Source organism: Tursiops truncatus, chromosome Y (genome assembly GCF_011762595.2).
Source record: "Tursiops truncatus isolate mTurTru1 chromosome Y, mTurTru1.mat.Y, whole genome shotgun sequence".
NCBI lineage: Eukaryota > Metazoa > Chordata > Mammalia > Artiodactyla > Delphinidae > Tursiops > Tursiops truncatus.
Window position 1 is genome coordinate 2243558 of NC_133428.1, and position 27686 is coordinate 2271243.

General features: G+C 44.7%; 1 protein-coding gene across 5 annotated transcripts in view; it reads right to left on the reverse strand.

The window, feature by feature from the left end:
- Window positions 1–8780: 8780 nt before the first annotated feature.
- The window catches only part of LOC101339978 (steroid sulfatase), a 183833-nt gene continuing 164927 nt past the window's right edge, over window positions 8781–27686 (reverse strand). For 4 of the 5 annotated variants that reach the window (XM_073799733.1, XM_073799734.1, XM_033850253.2 and 1 more), the window contains 3 exons: window positions 25611–25732; window positions 25225–25287; window positions 8781–11787 (listed from right to left, as the gene is read on the reverse strand). In XM_073799733.1, coding sequence (XP_073655834.1) covers window positions 11414–11787; window positions 25225–25287; window positions 25611–25732 — 559 coding nt within the window. In that variant the 3' untranslated portion in view covers window positions 8781–11413. The remainder of the gene's footprint in view (window positions 11788–25224; window positions 25288–25610; window positions 25733–27686) is intronic. The other variant, XM_073799735.1, reaches the window with a different exon arrangement.

Consider the following 27686-nt stretch of genomic DNA (forward strand, 5'->3'; position numbering starts at 1 on the left):
TTTTGTTTATTTATTTATTTTAAAAATATTTATTTATCTTTGGCTGCACGCGGGTCTTAGTTGCGGCACGTGGGATCTTTAGTTGCGGCATGTGAAGTCCTAGTTGCGGCAGGTGGGACCTAGTTCCCTGACCAGGGATCGAACCCGGGCCCCCTGCATTGGGAGTGTGGAGTCTCAGCTACTGGACCACCAGGGGATATTGTGAGTGCAACTGTGTTTGAAGATGAGCACGACGGTGACGGTGTTTGAAGTTTGGGGATGAGGTCACGGAGGGTTCAATACTGCAGTCTTTCTACTTTTGTGTTTGTTTGCCGTTTTCCACAATACAGCGCTTTAAACCAATTATGGCTAGCAACTGTCATGCAGTCTTTCCATCCTGTCTTTCCATTTGGAATAACACTGATGAGAATGAATTTTAAAATGTCAATTTTCATCTGTGCCTCTCTCAGGAAACACATTACATTATTTCCTTCCAAGCTTTCATTTCAAAGTGCTGAGGCTTCCGAGGGCAGAGTGAAAGCATCTTCCTGTCAGCACAACCACAATGCAACCCCATGCGAATTACAAATAAATGATCTCTACTAATATCACATTTAATGTAAAAAATCAAAAGGCATAGTCTGCTCTGTGTCCAAGTCCATGATGAAAATGCCTTGCTTTTCTAACACCTAAGTAATTGGCACCTACAATGGACTACACAGTAATCAGAGAGCTGAGTTCCACGCTGGAAAGAACTCTGTACTTACCTGCCAAGATAGAAGAAACTCTAGGGCAATGTGATTAACTCCCTACATTGGCAAACCCGTATTTTATGGTTCAGGAATATTTATCGACCAACTAGGAAATGGTTTAGGGTACTACTGCAGTTTGCATTTTTGTCCTTACACACTACAATTAAAACAGTAGGAAAGATACATCAGAATGGGTCTTAATATGGTACTGACGAAAACACTTTCTAATTGGGTAACCCTCTCTTGGTAGGAGAATTAAATGTGTTCTATTCAATAATCGTGTTTAATCATAACGGTGCCTTACAATTCAGCTGCCTTTGTCACCATCCTCCCTTCTCAGGCACTGGTGTGACTTACATTACAGAGATTGAATTCTTTTATGTTGAAATTCAGTCCTCAAAATTAGTGATTTAGAGTCCCATTCATTCACTCGGTCAAATTCTTTTCCGTCCAGAGCGTGCAAATTTCTGTGGTTATGTTCCAAAGAGGAGAAATGACAAGCTGAGCCAAAGCGGTTGGTCTAGATGAACACCAGAAGGAGAGTGGAGGACAGGGCTGGCTCCGTGCTACAGCTGAATGTTTCAAATTGGATGGGCGACGCTCAGTAGGTAGGCCATTCCCTGAGTTAACATATTCGCCGGGGCTGCTGCAGAATCAGTTTTGTCACGGCCATTAATTTCTAGAAAGGGCAGCATGCCATCTAGCTGTTAGGGACCCTGCTCGTGGCCAGATCTCATCGAAAGATAACTCAAGAGCATTGTCATTTCCTAGAATAAATCTCCACATCTTCGGAAGGGATTTCTTGTACTTCTAGAAAACTTCCTTGGAGCAGAGAAGCACAGAGGGCATCTTTTGCGGAGAAATATGTATTTTTAAAGCATGGTAAGTGATGAGCTGACACTGGATTCCTGCACGTCTTAGGCATACAAGACAGTGAGAGGTGAAGGTCTGAAATTCTGCCTCTTCTGTCTGCCCCGGAGCTAAATAGTTGTTTGGACAGAAGCATTCATCAAGTGCTTTCTCATGCATTATCTAGAATCACTGAAGATGGTCTATTGCGGGATAATTGCCACACTGCGACCCACGGCAACTTCAGTCCTCCGACCTCTACTTTTTCATCTTTTAAGAGAAATGCACCATAAACAGAAGTGGGGATGATTACGGCTTGCTTCTATACTGAACACTAATCTTCCTCTCGCCTCCAACCCCTGCCCCCACTATAATGCATATAAGTCACTGTCTCATTTCTGCTTGGTCTTTCTCTTCTAATTGTCATCACTGTTGAATTTAAACAACTATACACGAGCAGAATCATTTATAGCCCTGGAAAATCTTTAACACTGCCTTGCTGTGATGGAAATGATGCAACATGGCTTTAAATATTTCCCTAACACAAGTCGCCCTTTAAAACACTGTCATGGGAAAACAAGAACACTGTATAATTTTTTTTTTTTTGGGGCACCAGAATTCACTAAACATTATTGGGGTGAAAATAAAAAGGGCAAACAATTCAAAGGATGAAAGGTCAGAAGATGGTTTACTGGCATTTAAAATATATCACTGTTCCTACTATATATTCTTTTTACTTTAAATATAGTGTCAAAAATTTGAAACATACAATTAAACAAGATGAAACATTTTCAACATATTTAACGTGGCACTAAATGTAGGCTTTGTTGTTATTGTTGAAGCAGAGACATTTAACTTGTACAGTCGTTGATAAATTTCCATGCCCTGGAAGATGTCACCCAGTGAAGTGATTACTTACCTCCCTAAAGCCCACTCAGGAAAGGTTAGGAGATGTGTACATTTCTGAAGCTTCAGTCAACGTAAATGTTAATTTTTGTGTTTTGTTTGTTTGTTTTTCATCCTGGCCCAAAGCCATCCTCATTTTTCCTCTCTTCCAACTACCTAAAATATCTTTCTAAGCCTGCTTAAGCCTCAACCATTCCAGGGTTCAAAATGCCCCAGGATTCCTTAGCAGATTGATCTGTAAGGGAGAAAAATGAGTGATGCAGTATCTGGCAAGATTTAATCATTATTCCTTTGCAGAAACAGAGTGGTGACATGAGTTCGTCAAGAAGAAGGTACTTAAAGGTGCAGTGACGACATCTAAGCCCTTGGTCACTTAAGAACAAAGGATTATTCCTTGCTCACCCTGTATGGTCATCGTGGGTCATCTGGGGCTCTGTTTGGTGTCATCCTCACCCTGAGACCAGTCTGGGGGACCAGCCTCTATCTGAGATGTGGAAAGAGTGCTGGGAAATTTTTATACTGACAACGGATGCTGCAGCTCTGAAGTGACAGGAGACATTTCCTCCAAAACACAATTTTAAATGTGCCTGGACCGTGGAACAAGCCACAGACCTTTAGCAAACACCACAGGGAGGGCTGTAAATAGTAAATGAACAAACACAAAGCCACATGCCTGTTTCTTTAAATGCAGTAAACCAACTCCACTAATCTGAACTCCATTTTAACGGTCAGTATCCTCAGATTGCTTCTTTCGTCTGGAAATGTCTCAAGTCTATAGGCCAGCTCATAGATTCAATGTGTGGGTTGACTTCACGCAGCACCCTCCTGTGTTCCTTGGCAGGCCAATGGAAATAATAAGTTCTATCAATGACTTACATATCCAGCTCTTTGTACAATGTCACCATCTAACCAAGCCTGCTACATATGGTGGCCCACGTTGCACACTGGACAAATTTAGAAAGCACTCTTGCTATGGTGGTGTGTTCATGTCACCCCTGGAGTCGTGCAGTAGACAGCATGCACAGTCATACATGGAGACCATGAAAATCTATGCGTTTACTCGTTTTTAACCAAAACATCACGGCATAAATCTGAGCATGAAGCAGTCTGTTTACCTCCTGTTTTCTATATCTGTTTCCTCATCTGTAACAAGACAATCATAACATCTACCTGACAGATGGAATGAAGATTAAGTTAATGAATGCACAGATGCACTTGGAATCAAGCCTGGGACGCATGAGTCTAACCAAACATCATCGCATATGCCAGCCTATCACAGCAACGCATGGGCCCTGGGACCGTTTCCCACCTCACCTTCAGGACGATGAAACGTGTTGCAGAAACTCACTTTATCTCTGCTTCTGATGCTACAGCTGGGAATACGTCTCCCTGATACAAGCTCTAATGGATGGGCTGTCTCATACCCCTCTCTCGTGGCAGTTACTGACCTGATACATTTGCCTCGCCTGATAAAATGCCACGAGTGCCCTTTTCTGAATTATCTGAAACTCTTAACTTCTCCCAACCTTTTCATACGGCACTTGTCACCTTCGCTGAGAGGCACTAGACAACGCTGCTCTCAAACCTTGCTGCAGAAATGCCCCTCAGATTTTAACACGAAACTGATACTCTGCGTTAACTGAATGTTTTCAATGCTGACTTTTAAAGAAAAGCACAGGAAATAAGCATTCATGGATTAATTGGAAATATTAAACATTAGTTACACGGCATTATTTCAAAGGTTGCTGAAAGAAGTTGGCATAAAAACATTACATCACCTTTTGATCTTTTTCTAAGACTAAAATCTGATCAACAAAACGAAAATATCGCATTCACAGGAGTCTTTTACATATTCACAGGAAATATTTTTGAAAGTATTTCCAAAGTGATAAAGTTTGCAGGGAATTTAAAAAACATTCCTTGCAGGATATTTGGTCCTGTCCAAAACTTTTGTAAGACATTCGGTGCGTCAGACCTTTGGTCCATGCCAAAAGGTCCTTGAAATTTGGTCCTGTCTAAAAGGTCCATGAGCTATTTGGTCCATGCCACACAATTTTGAACAGGACCAAATATCAAGGACCTTTTGGTGCGGACCGAGATGTGTCCTTGGGCGTTTTGGACAGGACCAAATATCTGCTAGCCAGAATATTTTATAAAAAGGTAGTCATTAGAAGATTTTGCTCTTAGAAATACCATCATGCCTAGGCATATATATTTTGAAATCTGCTATTTTCCTATAATCCATGATGCAAAATGTAATCTTCCACTTTGAGAAAGAATCTCAAGATTTAAGTAACGATCAAATTGCTGGTTGTATAAAGCAAGCAACTCTGTTTCTCACTCACTCACACTGTAGTTGGAATCACCTCTCCACAATTCTGGGCTGTGGGCAGGTGCTGGTAGTGTCCAGTATACTTCTATCTTTAAGTTTCTCTGTTTGCCACCTTCATACGGTTGACAGTCTTTAAAGAATTAAGGCATATACCACATTTCCTTGTCCATTCATCAGTTAGTGACATTTAGGATTCTGTCCACATACCGGCTATTATGAATAATGTTGCAATGATCATGGTCGTGCAGATATCTCTTTGAGATCCAGATTTCAATGTTTTGGATAAATACCCAGAAGTGAGATGGCTGGATCCTATGGTAGTTCTATATTTAATTTCTTGAGGAATCTCCATACTGTTTTTCAGAGCTGCTACACCATTTTGCATTCCCGCCAACGATGTAGAGGGTTCCAATTTCTCCACACCCTCACCAACTCATGTTACGGCTTTCTTTCTTTCTTTCTTTCTTTTTGCGGTACGCGGGCCTCTCACTGCTGTGGCCTCTCCCGTTGCGGAGCACAGGCTCCGGACGTGCAGGCTCAGCGGCCATGGCTCACGGGCCCAGCCGCTCCGCGGCATGTGGGATCCTCCCGGACCGGGGCACGGATCCGTGTCCCCTGCATCGGCAGGTGGGCTCTCAACCACTGCGCCACCAGGGAAGCCCTTGTTTTGATTTTTAATAATAGACACCCTTGAACTTTAAAAATGAGGGCAATCTTTCAGTAAACAGCATGGATGAATCTTAGGTACAAGATGCTAAGTGAAAGAAGTCAGTCACAGAAGGACAAATACTGCATGATTCCACTTATATGAGGAAACGCATAGAGGCAGAGAGCAGAACGGTGGTTGCCAGGGGCTGGGTGGGGGGGGGGGGCGGGGTGAGGAAAATGGGGCGTTCCTATCAACGAGTATAAAGTTTCAGTTATGCAAGATGAATACATTCTAGAGATCTGTTGTACAATCCTGTGCCTGTAGTTAAAAATATTCTATTGTAGGGCTTCCCTGGTGGCGCAGTGGTTGAGAGTCCGCCTGCCGATGCAGGGGACACGGGTTCGTGCCCCGGTCTGGGAAGATCCCACATGCCGCGGAGCGGCTGGGCTCGTGAGCCATGGCCGCTGAGCCTGCACGTCTGGAGCCTGTGCTCCACAACGGGAGAGGCCACAGCGGTGAGAGGCCCGCGTAACACACACACACACACACACACAAAAAAAAAATTCTATTGTACACTGAAGAATCTGTTAAGGGGGCAGATCTCATGTTAAGGGTTCTTCCCACCTTAAAATCAAAATTAAAAATTAGTGCATAGGCTTCTATTCAAAGCAACACCTGTAGATCGGAAAAATCTTTTTGCAATGCAAAAAATGATCACAGAACGTCAAGCTTACATAATGTGGCCAAGCTTAGAGTTATTAGTCAAGGTAAGTAACCCCAGCTGCTGTTGCACTAACAGCCTCCAAATCTCGGCGGCTTAAAAAAAAGGTGAGATCCTGTTCAGGTCACAGCCACCTGTGGATGAGGGGAGGGGGGTTTCTCTGGAGCTGCCCCAGGTGGTGACTCAGGGATCCAGGCTATTTCATTACCGTCACGGCATCACCATTCCTTAGGACCATCTCAGAGTCCTCACCTGGATATTCTGCATTCTGCAGCTACAAACAGAGGATGGTGCGGGGAACTTCCGGCCAGGCCTGAGTGTCTCTATGGTCCCAAAGATAAAAGAAGTGGGATATGTCTTCTTGCCCGATACCCATTGCAATGAAACCGTATGTAAGAGCTATGAGACAGTTTCTGCTTCACCTGCAGTTACTGAGGGGCCCTGCCCACTAGGTAATATGTCATATCTTTGTGTGTGACTTAGTTTTGCACCCTGTGTTAAATTCAGACAACATAAATTTTGACAGGCAATTCACAGTTCATATTTATAATAATATATTCATCGGAAATTGGGCCTTCAGAAAAACACCACCATCCCTCAGCACAGGTAATACAGTTTGAAACCTGAGATCCTCATATAACCAGGGAGGCCAATTTTATATCCCAGACCACCATATGAAAGTCATTATGTTTGCTCATTGGGTAAACCATACAATCTGCCTTTTTTTTTTTAATTGCAGTGTAGCTGATTTACAATATTGTGTATTTCAGGTGTACAACAAAGTAACTCATATATATATATATTCAGATTTTCCATTATAGGTTATCACAATATATTGAATATCGTTCCCTGTGGTATATAGTAAATGCTTGTTTTTTAATCTATTTTGTATATAGCGGTGTGTATCTGTTAATCCTAAACCCCTAGTTGAATCCTCCCTTCTCTTGCCCCTTTGGTAACCATAAATTTGTTTTCTACGTCTGTGAGTCTATTTCTTTTTTTTGTTGCTTTTTTGCGGTACGCGGGCCTCTCACTGCTGTGGCCTCTCCCGTTGCGGAGCACAGGCTCCGGACGTGCAGGCTCAGCGGCCATGGCTCACGGGCCCAGCTGCTCCGCGGCATGTGGGATCCTCCCGGACCGGGGCACGAACCCGTGTCCCCTGCATCGGCAGGCAGACTCTCAACCACTGCGCCACCAGGGAAGCCCTATTTCTGTTTTGAATATATTATACATTCATTTGACAATCAGCTTCTTTGAAGATGGGTAAGATAAACAGCAGTACCCTGAGAGGTCATTTAGAGGCTCTGAACTTCATGACGAGAACCGCCTTTAGGGCAAACATTTGAGGCTCTCCTAGATGTAGGATCCATTGAGTTCTCAGAAAACTGAGAAATTGCTTCATGACAGTATTTCCTTTGCATGAACACATGGGTCGTTTTCAAGTTGCTTGTGTTCTAATTAGGTAAGTGGACGTTTCCTTAATTGAAACAGCTCCTCTAACATAATATTTGACACTCTTAAATACTGGTAAATCACGATCACTTAACTCAGAGCCCATCACACAAAGAGATGGTAGGAAGTGATGTCAGCTAGAAGCAGGTGTAGCGACACAGACCCGGTTCGTGGCATCGGAACACCAAGGATGGCTGGGGCACCCACACTGTCCTGTCTGAGGCCAGGGCAGCCCAGATGGATGGGAGGTGAGGGGAGTCAGGCAGCTATAGGTTACGAGGCACTTGGTCACTGACATCACACCTCACATCCTCTCAGGACCAAAGAGGAGGTGACGAAGCTTGGCGTGTATTGCACAGGAGTCTGTGCAAAGCAACATCTTTCATCCACGCACACCTCCCCCTACTAGGACCCATGGGTCAGCCCGCCGCCCGACGGGCATGGTTTAGCGTTTATCCAGAATGGCTGGGTCAGTGAGAGCCCACCTGAGCCCCAGCATCACCGCATCCTTCCTGATTCTCATGGCTTCAGCGGTTTAGTCTGACTCCACTTCTGCCTTCCTAGGGAACCCAGTCGAAAGGTAGAGAAGAGAGGGCAAGGTTTGTCGTATCAAAATTTAGACTCTTCTCTGCCCCAAACATCTGTTGAGCAAAGAAGCTGCTTCATCTGGGTCCAGGACCGGTTAAGACTTCCAAGGCCCAGGGGGAAACGTATGCATAAGATTCAAGATAAAGACAGGTTACATAAAAACATAAACCATGTTAAAACACAAAAGAATTCTAGTTTACGACTGCGTTGGTACCTGTGCGCCTATGATCTTCAACCCCAAATGTTCAGTTTTTGTTTCTGACATTAAAAAGACATTAGACATTTTTTTGTGAGCCCCTGAAAAGAGGCCGTGTGCGAGATGGATAACTTGGCCCTTGCCCTGCCGTCTAATCATGAAAGTCATGGGCTATTTATTTCTTAGCCATCTCTATACTTCCTACCCCTCCCCGGAGCCTCAGACAGTCCATAAATATTTGCTGAACTAAAACCCATATTCCCCATCCATTAACATCGTGCCCCAAACATAGGAAACACTCCGCACGCTTGCTGAATTGAGTCCTGTGGGAAAGCACGGCGCGACAGCACAGAATGTTTAATTGCCAAGGAAAATTTTATTTTCATTTTGCATTAACATCAGGACAAGGTTCTGGGAAACCTGCACAGAGGCAATCACTTCACAGATCGCATTGTTCAGACAGATGCCAAGTACTTTTCCTGTTTCTTTACCCTTCACTGGATGTCCTTCAGGGCTACCTGAAATCTGTTTCCTTTCTTTAATCCTTAATTACCTCGATACGTAGGTTGTGATTTTGCTTTTCATGCAGTGATACTGACATTGTCAAATAGTGTCCTGTCTATAGATTAGTGTTTGCTTAGCCTTTAACATCTACGAAATGCTAGAAATACACAGGTTTTTTTTAAAAAGAATTTGTTTAAAGCTTCAAAACTCACTAAGGTTTGCGCATACAACTCGAGGCCACACCGATGGGAATTCCAATTTCCTGCTGTACATTCCAAGCAAAACTTTCAGATGGTAAGTGGTCTGAACTCTATGGTAATTATGATTATGACAAATAAACCTGATTTTCAAATACCGTGAAACATAAGGGTGATCCAAGTTATTCTGAGGCAAATACTTTAAAGCTCATTGTACCTCCAGAGGTATATGGATTCTTCATTGGCTGTTACCATTGTATAGATTAAACGATTAATTCTATACAAAGCTATGTATTCACATCATCTATAAAACTCCTTCAAGTTATTTCACCCTCAAACTCATGTTCTTACATCATAAAATGTTTTGTAAAAGTCCATCTGCATTGAGTATGTTCAATTCTGAGTAAACATGATCATCTTCAAACGTAAGTTCGTAAGTGGCTTTATATAGTTTCTGTATGATAATAGCAATAACCCTAACACATTAGTAACATGCTGGTGCATTCTTTCATGAGACTATTTCCTAGAACAATGTGACAGATTTCGGGCAATTTCTGCAATGAGAAATCCGCATTAAAAGAAAGAATCCTGTTTGTTTTCCAACTTTAAACCATTCCTAGGGAGTGGGCGGGCGGGGGGGGGGGGCGGGAATCTTTTCTCTTTTTTAAGAAAAAGAAGGATTAAAATCTGAAATAGTAGACCTTAAAGAGGAGCTGGGGACATGCTGCTGGATCTTAGAAATTCTTCAGTGGAGACAAACAGAGGAAATGAGAGTCCACTGTCAGAAAGCCTGAGCCACACTGTACACATCCTCTCCAAAGTGCCCGGAGGGGCCAGGGTACCAGTGGGGTGGGGTATTCCATTGACCTGCACTCTTGTGGGATGGAGAAAACCCTGAGCCAAGAGCAGATGTTCAGACATGTTCCCGAAAGAGATGAACGGGAGGCAGAGGGACCACAGCTCCTGTGGACGGATCAGGAAAGGAATCTGCATGATACTGTTGGAGGATGTTCAGCGCCTGAAGGTGACCTAAGTGCTCTCCGCACAAGTGAATCCTTTCCTCAGGAGGGGCTGGTGGCTCAGACATTGGAACTCTTGCCAGCTGTGCCCCAACCCCCAGTCTCCGACGTGACCTGGTTATGCCTCATCCTGCGTTACTGAGGTTGCAGGAAATGGAATTCAAACAAAACTGCACATCTCATGGTGGAGGCATCGATGTTTCTTAGCCACAGGATCAGACCACAGAAAACACGGACATGTGTACGGGTATGTACGGACACGAACCACCTTCTCTCTTCATTAAATTCTGCAAGAACTCAAGATGTCACGTTCATGGGTGTGGGTCGTGGATGGATTGCTTGTGTCTTTCTCCCCCCATGAAATATCGCACATTTTACATGCCAAAAATTCTGAATCCTGTTAGAAGGGATTCCAGGGACTGCAGCATCACTGAAGCGGCCTTTGAGTTCAGAACCTCCGTTCACCAAAGAAACAGCAGAACCCAAGTAGAATGCTGCCAATTATGGGATGCAAATCCGTACAGGAGAGATTTGTCTTGGCATTATTGTTCCTGAGGGATTTCACCAAAAGGCTGCAGCGCAGACAGAGCTGTGAGCCTCTATTGCTTTTACTTAAATAGTGATAAGATTCTAAATACTGTAAACTTCTCGAAGAAACTGTATATATATAAACATATATATCACGAATAGTATTTCATATTATTGCAAATAATACTGACAGTAATTGCCTTCCAATAACCAAACTGGAACTTACCATCATCCATGATGGGTCAAGATGGTCTTTTACTCATTATAACGTTGCATGTGTTAGATGTAGTAAACACTCTTCAAATTTTATTCTCTTTTTTGTGATGCGCTATAAGGGGAATCACAGTGGCCACAGCGTCACATCAGCTTGTGGAGTAAGTGATGCCTTATGTCGGGGATCACATGCATTGGCTGAGAGATGAACAAGTTACCTGTGCAACTTCCTGCTCTCCGTCCGCACTGGTGTTGGCCAGACTCACTGAAGTCCCGCTTACCGCATGCATATAACATTGGCCTCGGAAGATGTGACTAATGTCTGTGCCTCTGTTTACTGCAAACCCTGATTTTTTCCCCAGGGTGTACATGTGGGGTTTTGATGGCGTCTCCAGGTGAGAAGACAGAGAAAAGGGATCTGAGTCCCGGGGGGGAAGCTGCCAGGGCTGGCTTCGCTCAGTGCCACTCCCCGAGCTCGTCTATGATGCAGCAGGTGGGGTGGCCCCGGGCGCCCCCAGACGCACGTGGCTAATGGCTTCCTCTCCCAACCTGCTTCTCCCAGTCGCACTGGCAAAACAGGCCTGAAGATGAGCAACACATCTGAAGCCACGGCTTCCAGATAAGGTTCCCCAGCGACAGCTGATTGGGGACGTCCCGCAGGGTCTCAGCGTGGCGAGCTGCCGCTTCCTGCATGGTCTCCAGGATCTCCCGAAACCGGGGCTGTGACGTCGGAGTTAACGGGTTTCTCTCCCTGGGGTCTTGGGAGATGTCAAAGAGCAGAGGCGGGTCGTGGTAGGTGACGTATTGCCCGTGACAGAAACACACGTGGGTGGCAAAGCAGCCGTTGGCACCCTCGGGGAAGAACTTGGGTGTGAAGAAAAAGGCTTTCCAGATGGACGTGCCTGCGGTTGACAAGGACAGAAGTGGGTCTCGTGGGGACAGCGTCATCAGAGTCACCCCCAAGAGAACATGCACAGAAATCACCCTGCCGTGTGCTGCAAGAAGGCAGAGACCTACCGCTCGATTACGCGTGGAATGGATTTCTCATGCTTAAGGCTCAAAAGGGTAAGAGACATAGCTTAAAAAGAAAAACCCCATGCATTGCTGGTTAACTGTGACAGAACAAGAGATGAAGCTGATTATGCAATAGCTGTTAGGATGCAAACTTAACCATATTAGAACTGTGGCATTTCCTCCTTGATCCATCTCTCCCTCTCTCCCTCTCTCTCTCTCTCTCTTGCCCCTCCCCTCTTCCTCTCTCTTCCTCTTCCAACTTTTTCCCAACCCCTAATTGCTTGGGAGAAGCTAGTGAGAAAGGAAAAAGCCTTACTAATAGTTTGAGCAGAGAACTCTAAGAGGACTGCCACAGTTCAGTCTCATAAACTTGGGACAGGCACTCAGCAAATACACACTGACTAACAGATTCTAAGCTCCGAGCTCTGACCCTTTTTGTTCTCCAACTTCAAGATGCTAAGCTTCGCAGCCTGTGTTTCTGTTTAAAACAAAGCGGAGGCAAGAGGGAGGCTCAGTGCTAATATGTACGTGATATGGTAAAACGCGACACACACACATACACATATACACACGTGTACACATACATACAGCCATCAGGAACCATGTGAAACACGCTAGGACCTCAGCTAACATGTGATTTCCTCCCTCTTAAGAAAGCCCAGACGCATCCCATCCAGAATTTAGTGAGGCCGGGTGTGAGGATGGGGAGAAATTGCAGCTGGGCTTCAGAAATGATCTTTTGGGGGTGAAGAGAATGTTCTGATATTAGATTTGACTATAGTCGTAGAACTCTATACAGTTACTAAAAATGGCTGAATTGGAATTCTATGCTCTATATGTGATACCTTAATAAAGGTGCTAAAAATTCCAATGTGACCCCAGAGTAGGATGGTTACGTAGTTTTTTTTTTTTTTTTTTTGCGGTACGTGGGCCTCTCACTGTTGCGGCCTCTCCCATTGTGGAGCACAGGCTCCGGACGCACAGGCCCAGTGGCCGTGGCCCACGGGCCCAGCCACTCCGCGGCATGTGGGATCCCCCCGGACCGGGGCACGAGCCCGTGTCCCCTGCATCGGCAGGCGGACTCTCAACCACTGCGCCACCAGCGAAGCCCGGTTACGTAGTTTTTAAAATGTAACTTCTGTGTTCCATTAAACACCCAATATTGCCATTTTTAGAAAAAAATAATTTACCAACAAATAATTGTGAAATGTTTGGTTTCCTGTTTCTCCTACAACGTTATGGCTTTCTGAAAGCTGACTGCTCATCACACATGCTCTGACAGAGGTCTAAAAAGTGTTTCCTGGGTGGAAAAAGGTGGCGGATCAAAACAGAGTCAACACATACGAACCAAGCAGAATTAGGTGCAGACCGAAAATGTCCTTCTTCGCTTTATCCTTTCCGCTTTTTTATATAAAACCATAGAGACTGTCCCACTAGAAAGCATCACACAGCTATTTGATTCACTTCGATCATTTGTCGGCATGGAGATGGTGATTGTGTAGTTATAGGTATCGAGTGGCCCATGGATCCAAATGCAAAAGAAATGAATGGAATTAACAGAAAACAATTGCCACGGGTCCCACGTGCTCCCCAAACAGCCCCTGACCTCAGACAAGCATCTTCAAAGGTGACTAAACCCCTCTGGTTTGGGGAAGAACCAGTCAGCACAGACAAGCAATGTGCGTACGGCCTAGATACATACACTGAAGGGATCCGTAACGGGGAACCTCCCGTCCGTCGCGTAGTTGATGCTGGGAGAGATGGCACTTACAGGCTGTGTCGCTTCACACAACTTACAGGTCAGCACCTGCCTTCTAAAGATGAATTCAGGCTGCGAGGCTGCAGGAAGAATTCCAGGGCCTGCTTTCCTCTCCAGCGGAAGGTCAAGAGGAAGCAGGTTACCTTCAAATTCTTCCCGTCCCCCCCTCTCCTTCCCCTTGACCCCTAGATCTCCTTCAGAAGCCTTTCGGCAGCGAGAAGCTGCAGCCCTTTAGAATCTGTCCTCCATCAGGGTCAGCGGGGCCGAGGCTCTTACAGACAGAGGCCTGGGGAAGCAAGTCTCTTCTGCTCCGGCCCCAAAGCTGCACATCTGGTGGCTGTTTTGAACTTGGCATTCGAGTCAAGTCTTGGTGTGCGTAAAACCCCAAGAGAGTACAGGCTCCCGGAACAAATTCATTTAAGGGTCTGCCCTACCCGCTTGCTTTTGAAAGCCGTGCACGTAGATTCCGTCACTAGCCACCTGTGCTCTGTCCTGCCCAGGTGTGAACAGACGGGCGGGCAGTTTTAAGGACCAGTCAGTAAATAAACCTCAAGTGTCCTCACAGGGAGCAGCGGCGGTATGGCAGTGCAGGTCGGACAAGTGCAGAATGAAGAATTAATTTTTCTGAAGATTTGTTGGGTAAGCTATAGGGGTGTTTGCCTTTTTATAGCGCAATTTGGACTTTTGAAACTTTTTATAAAACGATACATTGAGTATTCTCTGTATTATTTCTTTAGACCACTTTGGAGTTGCTCAAATGAGAGAAACTGGGCTGCATTTTATAGCATGTAGGTGTATAAGATACGAAGCCTTGCTGTTCCGTTGCTCACCAAAAACCCAGGAATCGACATTGTCAAAGGTGTCATTTCAACAGAAAAAAAGTAAATCAGCAGATCATGTGATAAGACAGGAGGTACCTGGTGTCACCTTATATTTCTAATAGGTACATTTATCCCTGTTTACCAAAATTATTTTAATAATGTATTTCATCCTGGATTTCTCCATATACTACTAAAAAAATGTTGAGTTAAAAAAGTTTTTTTCTCTATTGTTAAAATTCCAGTGCACTCTGAACAAAGGTTGCTTCTGTCTCACCTCTGTCACAGATAAATATTTTGACCACCACGGGATCTGAATCTTTCTTACAATTGACACCCACTGACCAGAGGAAGCAATTATTACATTTTCTAGGGAGAATGCAGGAAAATTAAATGGAACATTTTTTTCAAAAAAAAAGTCTAAGTATTGATGGGAACAATGATTCGACTTAGGTTTAAAATACGCTCCAAAATTTAAGAGAAATAATTGTGACTATTAGAGGACAAAGATGACATACAGTTAGAGGGCTGCTTTGTCAAGGCCATAGAAAATGCTGTGGAGGGCTTCCCTGGTGGCGCAGTCCGCCTGCCGATGCAGGGGACACGGGTTCGCGCCCCGGTCCGGGAAGATCCCACATGCCGCGGAGTGGCTGTGCCCGTAAGCCATGGCCGCTGAGCCTGCGCGTCCGGAACCTGTGCTCCGCAACGGGAGAGGCCACAACAGTGAGAGGCACACGAACCAAAAAAAAAAAAAAAAAAAAAAAACAACGCTGTGGAGATCACTACCTACCTATGAAACCCATTTTTATGCATAATCACCACTGGAAAAAAACTGAGAGGATTCATGAGAAAAGAAAGTTTACAGTCCTTTGACAAAAAGGCAAATAGAGTTGAAGTGAGAAAAACTTGACTCCTAAGCTAGACCCTGAACTCAGCACCTTCCAAGTGTAATCGTGAAACAGCTATTTCATCCAAATTAAAATAAGCAGTGGGTTCCTGGGATTTCTTGGGGATCTGAGGGGCGTGAGAGCCCAGGACAGGAACAGCTGTTGTGATTTTGATCACTCCCAGGGACTCAGCCACCAGAAAAGGTTCAGAGGTCCGTTGACAGAGAAACCCCAAGCCTGAGCACACAGGGTCCCCAAGAACAGAAACAGAGAGAATGCAGAGCCCGTTTTTTTCTGTCCATGCGGCACTGGAACCAGCCTCTGCAGACATTAGATGCTAAGTTCTGCCTAACAGATACCAGTCCACTTGGCAAAGTGTTTTTCCCTTCATGCGAGGAGTCTTGTCAGCCTGGAGCCACGACCAGCATCAAGGGGAGACATCCTTTGTCTCTGAGCTCAGAAGGGTTTCCTGTCTTGGTGGCTAGTGGACTACGATCTGCTTGAACTCTCCTCCCCTTTCTGATGGCTCTGACGGTGTGGGTTCCAATCCCAGCTTTGCGATTTCCTAGCTGTGGGATGCTGGGCGTGGCTGTTAACCTCTCAGGGCCGCAGCTCCTTTTCTGATAAGTGAGCATAAGAATAGTACTGGTCTCGGGGCTTTGCTTTGGGGGTTAACAATCCATGCCCACCTGTAAAGCTCTCAGAACAATGCCAGGTGCATAGTAATAACCACCTGTGTGTTAGCTTTGAATATAAAGCTTCCGTCAATCTAAGACAAAAACACTTGTTTCTTTATGCTCTTAAACCTGTTGCCACCGTAATACAAGTCTTAAGACACCTTCCCCCTCCTCCTAAGGATTCTTAAAGAATATGGACAACAAAATTTAAATGGCTTCAGCACACTGGCTCTTAATTTATCACTCAGATTGAGACATCCTTTGATGAATGTTGTTGAACAGCTACTCTTGGCAAGATTTATTTTGGGTGTTTGGAGGATTCTGCATACATACAGAAGCCACCCAGAGTCATTTGGGGTTTTCGGTCTTAGCAGTGTTTCCCACTACATAGCGCCATCTTGGAGTCCTTCTAGAAGTATTTCAAAGACTTTTGTGTTTTCCCACTGTGAGCGGCCCATACCACCGCACTGGGACCCTCAGCTTGCCCCCTTAGTAATGTTGATCTCATCTCCTGGACAGACGTCTGAAAATCCACCCCAAGGTCCCCACGCTCATGGCGACCTCCTTGCTTCCATGATGCCCCCCAACCGTGTTCCCCTGTCCTGAGCCAGCCACCTGACATCAATGCCACATTCTTGTCTTAGACCCAAAGATCCTAGGATGGGGGCCCACGTGGAGCAACCTAGGGCACCAGTGTCTTCACACATGCTCCCAGAGAAGTGCGGACCCAAGGGCTCTTGTTCTTGACCCCTGAGACTCGTGCCCACCCATTCTCTGTAGCCGAGACCCTCAATGACCCAGTACTGGGCTCATGGATTATAGACCCGGTTCTGCCAGCTTCCTGCGCTGGTTGCACTGAGACTCAAGATACAAAAACACTGAGAAAGAAGAGGAAGCAGGTAAGGGCTGTGACCCAGAGCACCTGCTTTTAAATTCAGATTTAGAGGAACCCTAGCTCCACGAGCGATGCCTGAGCGCCCGAAAGCAAAACACTCCCTTTGACTAAGCGTTTGTTTTTGCATTTGGGGGGACGGAAATATGAATCCTGTACTGAGTGGGTACACAAGGCATGCTAAAGTCTCCCACTCCCCTTCACTGTCTCTGTGTGTTGAAATCCTATCCATTGTTCAAGGTCCGACAACTCGTCCTCCGTGAGCCTGTCCAGGTCTCCAGCCAGAAGCTACCCCTGTTTCCTGGCGCCTCTCAGCAGTTTCTACCGTGCGTTCAGCCCTGAAGGGCTACCACTGTCTGTGGACTCCATTTCTTTCTAGGTTACTCGCTCTCTGAACACAAGAACTGTTATCTCCCACGGGTGCAAAATGCCCAGTACCTAGAGCCTTACATAGAAGAGTGAATGTATCTGTGAATTACCAGCGCCCAGGGCCTTACGTAGAACAGATGCTCAATAAAAATGTGCTGGTAAATTAATGATGAACGGGCCGACGGGATGATCAGGAAGACACCGAAAAAGAGGGAAGAAGCCAGCTGCCACCACGGAAGCCGGCATGGGCGCAGACAGGAAGCCCGGTACGTTCTGTGCGTCTCTCCTCCAGAGCCACTGGGGGCGTCCTGCCCAAAATCACTCAGCGCCAACACAGCCTCCAGCCAGCCAGAGATTCAGGCTGCTTGGTGACATTTGGTCACGGCAGATAAATGAGCCAGGAAGTCAGAGATTTCTCCACGGGGGGTCTCCACGTCACCTTTGCCTTCAAGAAAGCGTGTGCACAGAGGCATGTGCAGGGTGGACATGGCGGCAGTGGGAGGGTGTGGATCAGGGTCAGAGTTCATCCAGGGGAGACCAGAGCTGAGGTCCCCAAGGATGGGTGGACTTAGGGAATGAGAGGACACAAATGAATTCCAGAAACAGTCCATGGGGCTGTGGAGATGGCCAGAGAGACAACAGTGAGGAAGAAGAATCATCTTTGCGAGTGTGAATAAAAGAACTTATTGTCTTGGGGGAAGAAGTTCCAATTTACCACAGGGCAGACTCTCAAAGTAGCCAGTGTTGGATTAGCACCAACTTGGCGTCAACTCTTGTTACTGCACGCCCGTTCTGTGACCTCTGACACCTCTTCGTCCTCATCTGTAAATAACTTTGGTAGAGACTGAAACTATCCTCAGGCTGCCAAAGTTGTGGGGTGTCACCAGGGCACACAGACACCCATAATGAAGGCTATACTGCCCAGCCTCCTCTGATACCAGGTGTGCACAGGTGACCAACTTCTGGCCTGGGGAACATCATTCTTTCCATCCATTGCTCCCTCCTGCTGCCTGTAGGTGGACACTGTCACCCTTCTCCACGCAGAAGAAGCTGCTGCATCCTCCAGGTGGTGGGACGGAGCTTGGAGTCTGCATCCCTGAAACTCTGTGGACCACCTACCGCTAGACTTCACTCACGAGATGAAGACAGAAACCTCCCTCTGATATAAGCTACCGTGACTTTTTGTTTCTGTTACGGCCAAATCTAATACGAATATAATCAAACTCACATTTAATAAGGAGGATTAAAAGAGGCATCATATGCAAAGAGCGTAGCAGAGCATCTGCTAGACAGGAGATATAGAATAAACGTAAGGGTGCAGTGTATTGTTATCAAGTGTGTCTTCAAAAGACATGCAGTGGTCACATAAAAAAGATGACGCATTTCAAGAATAAGAGAGTTGACTTCAGACTATACTACAAAGCTACAGTAATCAAGACAGTGTGGTACTGGCACAAAAACAGAAAGATAGATCAATGGAACAGGATAGAAAGCCCAGAGATAAACCCACGCACATATGGACACCTTATCTTTGATAAAGGTGGCAGGAATGTACAGTGGAGAAAGGACAGCCTCTTCAATAAGTGGTGCTGGGAAAACTGGACAGATACATGTAAAAGTATGAGACTAGATCACTCCCTAACACCATACACAAAAATAAGCTCAAAATGGATTGAAGACCTAAATGTAAGGCCAGAAACTATCAAACTCTTAGAGGAGAACATAGGCAGAACACTCTATGATATAAATCACAGCAAGATCCTTTCTGACCCACCTCCTAGAGTAATGGAAATAAAAACAAAAATAGGGCTTCCCTGGTGGCGCAGTGGTTGAGAGTCCGCCTGCCGATGCAGGGGACACGGGTTCGTGCCCCGGTCCGGGAAGATCCCACATGCCGCGGACCGGCTGGGACCGTGAGCCATGGCCGCTGAGCCTGCGCGTCTGGAGCCTGTGCTCCGCAACGGGAGAGGCCACAACAGTGAGAGGCCCGCATAATGCAAAAAAAAAAAAACAAAAATAAACAAATGGGACCTAATGAAACTTCAAAGCTTTTGCACAGCAAAGGAAACCATAAACAAGACCAAAAGACAACTCTCAGAATGGGAGAAAATATTTGCAAATGAAGCAACTGACAAAGGATTCTTCTCCAAAATTTACCAGCAGCTCATGCAGCTCAATAACAAAAAAACAAACAACCCAATCCAAAAATAGGCAGAAGACGTAAATAGACATTTTTCCAAAGAAGATATACAGACTGCCAATAAACACATGAAAGAATGCTCAACATCATTAATCATTAGAGAAATGCAAATCAAAACTACAATGAGATATCATCTCACACCAGTCAGAATGGCCATCAACAAAAAATCTAGAAACAATAAATGCTGGAGAGGGTGTGGAGAAAAGGGAACCCTCTTGCACTGCTGGTGGGAATGTGAATTGGTTCAGCCACTATGGAGAACAGTATGGAGGTTCCTTAAAAAACTACAAATAGAACTACCATATGACCCAGCAATCCCACTACTGGGCATATACCCTGAGAAAACCATAATTCAAAAAGAGTCATGTACCAAAATGTTCATTGCAGCTCTATTTACAATAGCCCGGAGATGGAAACAACCTAAGTGCCCATCATCGGATGAATGGATAAAGAAGATGTGGCACACATACACAATGGAATATTACTCAGCCATAAAAAGAAATGAAATTGAGCTATTTGTAATGAGGTGGACAGACCTAGAGTCTGTCATACAGAGTGAAGTAAGTCAGAAAGAAACAGACAAATACCGTATGCTAACACATATATATGGAATTTAAGAAGATTAAAAAATGTCATGAAGAACCTAGGGGTAAGACAGGAATAAAGACACAGACCTACTGGAGAACGGACTTGAGGATATGGGGAGGGGGAAGAGTGAGCTGTGACAGGGCGAGAGAGAGTCATGGACATATACACACTAACAAACGTAAGGTAGATAGCTAGTGGGAAGCAGCCGCATAGCACATGGATATCGGCTCGGTGCTCTGTGACCGCCTGGAGGGGTGGGATAGGGAGGGTGGGAGGGAGGGAGACGCAAGAGGGAAGACATATGGGAACATATGTATATGTATAACTGATTCACTTTGTTATAAAGCAGAAACTAACACACCGTTGTAAAGCAATTATACCCCAATAAAGATGTTAAAAAAAAAAAAAAGAATAAGAGAGTAACAGAGGGAAAAGCCTAAAACCACCTACAAAACATTTGTGGATAGAAGATCTGAAGGTGAGGAAGACACAAATATTTAATATAAATATGAATACCTAATATAAATACTTAACACAAATATTCACTACAACATGCCTTGGTTAGAACTAAAATGTTCCCATAGAAAATGCCCACTCTGCTAGCAGATGGAAGCAAATCAGGACGGAGCTAGAAACAAGCAGGAATACTGTGAGAACTGACATATGCCCCATGCTGACATCGAGGAAGAGAGATGTGCAAAATATTGCAGAAAATCAGTAGGAGCGAGTACGTCAGGGGGGAAAGGGCAGAAGAAGTGGCCTATGGTAGCTGCGAATAAGCTGGGTGCTGAGCTAACACTGGAGGACTCGTTCAGAAACACTGTGCTTTGGGCATTCGAGAAAGAAACTCCCATTTTGATGTATTTTGTCTCTGTAAGGAAGCAAGGTTGCATTGTGACAAATGAACAGAAGTCATGGCTGACACGTTTTTCGTCCAAGAATTAATGTAATCTTAGGTCATACAAGCGAAAACTTTAGTCGAAAAGTATTAGATGTCTGTAGAGAACAGACTTGTGCGTTGCCAAGGGGGAGGGATTTGGGGGAGGGATGGATTGGGAGTTTGGGATTAGCAGATACAAACTGTTATATAAAGAAGGGTTAAACAACAAGGTCCTACTGTAGAGCACAGGGAACTATATTCAATATCCTGTGATAAACCATCATGGAAAAGAATATGAAAAAGAATGTATAGATGTATAACTGAGTCACTTTGCGGTACAGCTGAAATTAACACAACACTGTAAATCAACTATACGCCAATAAAAAAAAAAGTAGACGTATGTTTCAACAATGGTCTAATATTATTTAAAAGGTAATAGGAAGTACCATATAAAAATACATGTTTGATAGACCAAGTGGGAGAAAACAAAATATCCTTTTATGACGGTGTTTTTCCATTAAAGGAAGTGAATGGTTGGGACGATAAGCCCGTTACTGAACTATCTGAGTGATAATGAGATAAAACAAATTGAATAAACATTGAACACAATTTCCGGGAAACCTTTTCCATCCTCCTATATCACCATCACACCTTCTCTTAGGTTGTGGGCAAAGCAGATTCCGTCCATCCTGGGACACATCACCCTGCGTTCCTACAATTACACACACACACGTCCCACGATACCGGGCTGAGAAGGCAGGTGAAGGAATTAGTGGGTGAATATCGCAAAGGTCAAGAGCTGTTGGGAATGCAGCCTTTGGTCGAGATTTTCAACCAAAAGGAAAAGGAAATCCTAAGACTTGAAATATATCCTTGAAGTGATTTACGTATGTGCGTTCTTTCTTAATTGCAACAAAAGTTCTGGTTGGGCAAGGGCTTCTCCGTCTTAAGGTAAGCTGGAGTACAGGAACGTTCTTTGCAGCTTTCATGTGAAAATGCCACAGCTCCCGTGAGTTCAGCTTCTGCCCTCGATTTGTTGTTTCTGACCCTTCAGGTTTAACTTCCGGTAATCAGACAAAGGAGAATCAGACCACTGACACAAACTGAAGTCATTAATAAAGACAAAAACTAAGCATAGCCTTTCTTACACCAATCAACTCCTGAGACATAGGCAGCTGTAATTAGAATCTTCTCTCTTTTCTTAGGTGCATTTTAGAGGCAAAATTAATTTTTTAACTGGGTGAAAATCTTAGTGAACAAAGCAAGCATTTTTCCTCAAATACTATTGCAATTTTAAACCTCACTTATCTCCTATTTTCAAAAAAAGGCACCTTTAAAAGAGCTAGATACAAACAAATTTCTTTGGAATGAATTCTAATTTCCTACTGCTTTTTGTTGTGATTTAAGATTTTAAAAAATTATTTTGAAGTCTTAAAAGTCAAAATTGTTTATCATTTTTCTATACACAATGTACGCTTCAGGGGTACTACTGAGGTTTTTCAAATGATGCTTTAAAAGAAAGTCACAGGAGAGAAGTTTCCAACAAACTTGAATTGAAAAGCTAGCAGGATTTATGGGACTCCTTGGATTCCACATCAGCATAACCACATCCCATGGATTTCTGTACGACCAGCTAGCCTGGAAAGTCTCACACTAATGCGAGCATTTAGTTTATAGCCTTACATTCATCTGCTCAAAAATCTGCAGCAGAATCTCAGAGCTAACTACCAGTCTTTAAGATAAATTTTACCATAAAATCAAGTTGTCCTTACATTGAATTTTTACTTGACCTGCTTCGTAGGTCAAAACTTAAAGCCAAACTTTTTGAATACATGCGGAACAGTAAATTTAAACTCACAATTCCCGTTGTAAAGCAAGAAAAGTTACCGGTGTCCTAATAACACTTTCGTGAGTTCTTCTAAAATGCAGTGGGCGTAAGGATATGAGATGATTAAGTTAGGCCATTCAATTTGCTGAGACAACGAAATTACAGAAACATTATCATTAGAGAATGATTCAATTATAGAGAAGACACTGTATATGAAAGCTGAAAGGGGTTCATGTTTTAAAAGGGTGGAAACAGCATTCCAGCTCTAAGTTTTTGGGAAAATGAGTAACAAGTTGGGAATTGTAACATGTAGGCGTCCAACTGACCAAGACAAACGGCAACTGGATCTTAACCACACCACCACTCAGCTCTAGTTTACGGGTACCAGCTTACTTACTGCTGGTAAGCTTGTGCTTTCCGAGCGAGGAACAGGGCGTGCGTTTGCCAGGTCTGCCAGTTGCCGGGGTGTCAGCGCTCGCCGCCTGGCTGACTTCCAGGTAGCAGTGCTTTCCCAACAAGCTGGCAAGATGCCTGAGCCATCCGGAGGTGGCTCCAGCTCACTGCTGCCCTGACGCTACATTTCTAAACCCTGATCCTAAATGTCTCTCTTCTTTTCTAGCAAAGTATCTGGATGCCAGGAGGCAGCCCTCTTACCACTGACAATTATGGGAAGTGTCTCCTGTGTAGTGATTACCATAAACTCCTACCAGCACAGATCCGAGATGATGTCAGTCATCTCCTCTAACTAGTACTAGTTTACTTTCTGTATTCTCTAGTTGACAGGTAACTCCACACACACGGGTGACACTTCCTTACACACCTGTGCATTCCCAGCTGTTTGCACAGCCTTCAGCCTGTCCTGAGCTAAGAGGTCAGCAACTCCCTGGCAGAGAATTTGGTCTATTTTGCTCACTGACAGGTGCGCAGCCTAGCCCAGAAGGTGCCACTTAGTAGGTGCTCAATAAATACGTGTACAACAAACGAACAGATGAAATACTGAGCAAACAGCCATGGAGCCACGTGTGACAGCCAAGGCAGCAACCATTGTTACTGAGTTTCAGGCACAATCGGAAAAGTAGATGAGACGATTCATAAAGCCCACGGTTTCCTGAGTCCCTTTAGCTACATGCATGATTCCGGTGTGGAAACACCATCGTTTTTCCTCATGTGCTGCTGCTTCAGGACAGCAGATAGTAAGGAACTGCATAAGAGAAAATGTCACTTGTGTGTTGTCTTAGAAGCAAGCTTTATCCCCAGGCCAGCTGCCTATCAGAATCTGGGTCTTGTTTTTCTCACTTACTCCTATTTTCTGCCTCTTCCTGTCCCTTTTCTGTTTACTCCTCCACATAATGTGCTTCCCCTGCCCCTGATCCAATAGGTTTCTTCCGGCTCCTCTCACTCGACGGGGTTGGCTTTATTTAAATGCAATTCTGCAAGGCTCAGGACGTGACATCATCCTTCTTTAGACAAACAAGAGTCCCCGAGACTTTCTTTACGCTTCTCGCAGGCTCTGTACAAAAGGAAGTGGCGAGGACCACATCTCTCATTTATGATGAGATGGCTCAGATCTAAATGCTGCCAATAATGCTAAGAAGAGACAGCATTCCTATGGGTGTTAGGAATGATGGACACATTGATGAGATACGTAAATAGGATCCCTCTGGGCCTGGAATCGTGCGCCCATGGTTTTGCCATATTGGTCTTCCGGAAGCTATCTCAAGGAAGCCGTCCAGATTGAAAGTATAAACGCTGAAGGGTAAACCTGGTGTGATCTCTTTGGGTAACGGAAGGGTTATCATTTTCCACTCTAAGAATAATGGAGCACCTGCTCTTTAAATGATGTCTTTGGTAAATCGACTGGGTGAGCAGAATGGGGTGAGGGGTACATTGAAATCCAGTATCAGAGTCACCTGAGTTTTTACCAAGTCATCAGCTGCAGGGGATACACAAGCTGCTCTGAGAATCTCGCCTCTGGGAGCAGAATCCCAAAACACACTAGAGAAGTGGGGAGTTTCAATTTCCCACTGAAGAGGAACCTCAAAGTCCAATAGCAGCCTCTACCTCTGGGATATACAGCAGGGCTGTAATAGTTGCTGGATTCCCATAGACTCCTAGGCATCTTAGCGATGTGAGCCTTACTGTAATTCTAAGTTTAAATACGTGAAAACCAGATGTGACCCTATCACTACACCGACGATTCTCACTTGGTTCCACTTGGTCCTTTATGCTTTTTAGAAATGCACCCCTGTATCCGCTGTTGGAAAACCCAAAGAAGGTCCCGTCACTGATACAGTGCACGATTTACAACACCCCTGGGTTTGGGACCCATGATAACATCAAAGCGTTTGAACTCTGTCTTAAATATCCACATCTAGCAAATACACACGATCCGTGACCAAACACAGATCGATGAGTCACGACCCCTACCTTTGAGGCTCGGGAGAGAAGGTCGGGTAAACATCTCAAGGGCATTCGGTGCCAGTGCAAAACCTACAGGACAGCAGGCAGAGAAGACGGCTTTCAGGGGGGTGGGGCGGATGGATAAGCATTAACCAGGAAGGGAAAAGAAAGGAAGTCCTCCCACGTTGAGGGAGCTGCAAGCACATGTCACGGCAATGTGTGACGCCCTGCCTGGACCACCACGGCACCGGGAGGCGTAAGAGAAGAAGGAACACGGAGGAGGACAGAGAAAGCAAAACTGAGCATCTTTCGGGCATCTCATGAGAGCAACGCCCTCTGGCAATTTCTTCTATTCCCATGCCAGTGACTGCACGTAGCCCTACAAGCAGGGAAAGAAAGATGCGTCTGCTCACTGTTCTGTGGGTGCCAGCGCACGGCGTTCAGGTAGAAGTTGCAGTAGTGGAAGAGAAACTCGTGATCCGAACGATGGCTTCTCCCTTGAAGCAGGGGCATCAGGTCACGTCCATCGATGATCCTGGGGGATAAAGCAGGTGGGCATCAGGGGGCCACATCAGCCTTGGGCTAAAACCTCCCGATGTCGGCGCTGTCCTTCCAGCAAATGGGGGCATGACAGAGCTACAACATGGTAATGAAGTAACCAACCCAGGACACTAACTGACCCACACTGGGCGCCATATGCAATGTAGGGAGGCCAGCTCTGCTCGTGCATGAACTCATTTCATCCTCCAAGCAGCACTGTGAGCTGTGACCAGTATCACTCCAGGATGATGGGATGAAGAAATGGAGTGATTCACCCAACTCCACGTGTGTCGTAAGAGCCAATGGGATTGAAACCCAGCTGACTGGGCGTCCGTGCTTTCCACTGCTTTCCCCTGCTGCTGCTCCTATACCGAGTCTTCTGCCTATTGCCTTGGCAAACAGTGTATTCACGAACTATGGATCTATAGAAAATAAGAATTTCTGACAATCTGAGTTTTTAAAAAAAGGTAATATACAGCATGGGGCAATTTAGATTGGATGGACTTCAATGCAAATGAAGTTCTAAGTCCCAGGGACGTGATTTGTAAATAATAATGATGATATTAAATACCCCAAAGATGTAAACGTACTCACATGCATGTACATATCACATATACACATTACACATATGTTTGTGTTCTCAAAGGTAAATATATCTCTTCTATAACTAGGCCGAGAAGGGGAACTTTCCAGATGGTAGGCAATAACTGTATACAACTGCTAAGGAGCAAAATTAAGACTATTTGGATGTTACATAAAGGAAAAAAGCCTATAATTTTGTTTTGAGTGAAACATACATTAACAGGCAGTAGAGAAATTGAAGTCGTTGATTACCATTAGGCCACACCGAAACCTGGGGCAGAAGGCTACTTGGAAGGAGGTAGATTGTTGAACTTGAGGGTTTTCCTTCTCTGATTAAAAACATTCCAAGACAAATATCATATGATATCGCTTATATGTGGAATCTAAAAAAAGGGTACACATGAACTTATCTACAAAATAGAAATAGAGTCACAGATGCAGAAAACAAACGTATGGTCACCAGGGGTAAAGGCGTGGGCAGAGGGATAAATTGGGAGATGGGGACTGAATATACATACTACTATACATAAAACAGATAACTAATAAGGACCTGCTGTATAGCACAGGGAACTCTACTCAATACTGTAATGGACTATGGGGGAAAGTATCTTAAAAAGAGTGGATATGTGTATATGTATAACTGAATCACTTTGCTGTACACCTGGAACTAACAACATTTTACATCAACTACACTCCAACAAAAAATTTTTTAAAAACCCAAAACACTCCATCCCTGGCCCCTCCTACTATGAGGAACTGAGAAACTGGAACTTTAACTTGGTTATATAATGTGGGTAAGCACTCTTGAGAGGTCCTACATCCCTTGAGTTTTTTTTTGTTTTTTTCTTTTTTCTTTGTGGTTTATTTTGGTGTCGCTAAAAATCCCATCATGTAATTACTGCTGACTGCTTCTCTGGTCCCCACCTTAGTTATTAATCATGCACTCCGCACAAGTCCACGGAACTGAAAATATTCTATTATTGTAAGTTAAAAATAAGAACAAAAGACAGAATTGGCTCACTTTCCAAGACTGATTCTCATCTTCCATGAGAGGAACAAGGTAGAGAGATGATTCGATCCAGAAGCAGTGTGTTCTCCGGACACTAGTTCTATCCTGAAATGGCCGGTATTGTGAATTTCAAGAAAAACTCAGTCCTTGAGATTAGGAGAGCCTAAGTAGGTGGAAAGGAAGCAAGGGATGAGGGGAGAGGGGCAGAGAGGAGGACCTGCGCATAAAAAGCCCCCAGGGGTGAAAACCCTGAAGGTGAGAGATGGGACAGATGCGCCCGACACCTCTCCACCACCTTTAGCTCCACGTGGAGAGAAGGCCTTTCCACGATGGCTCGAGGGTGAGAGTGAATCTCTGT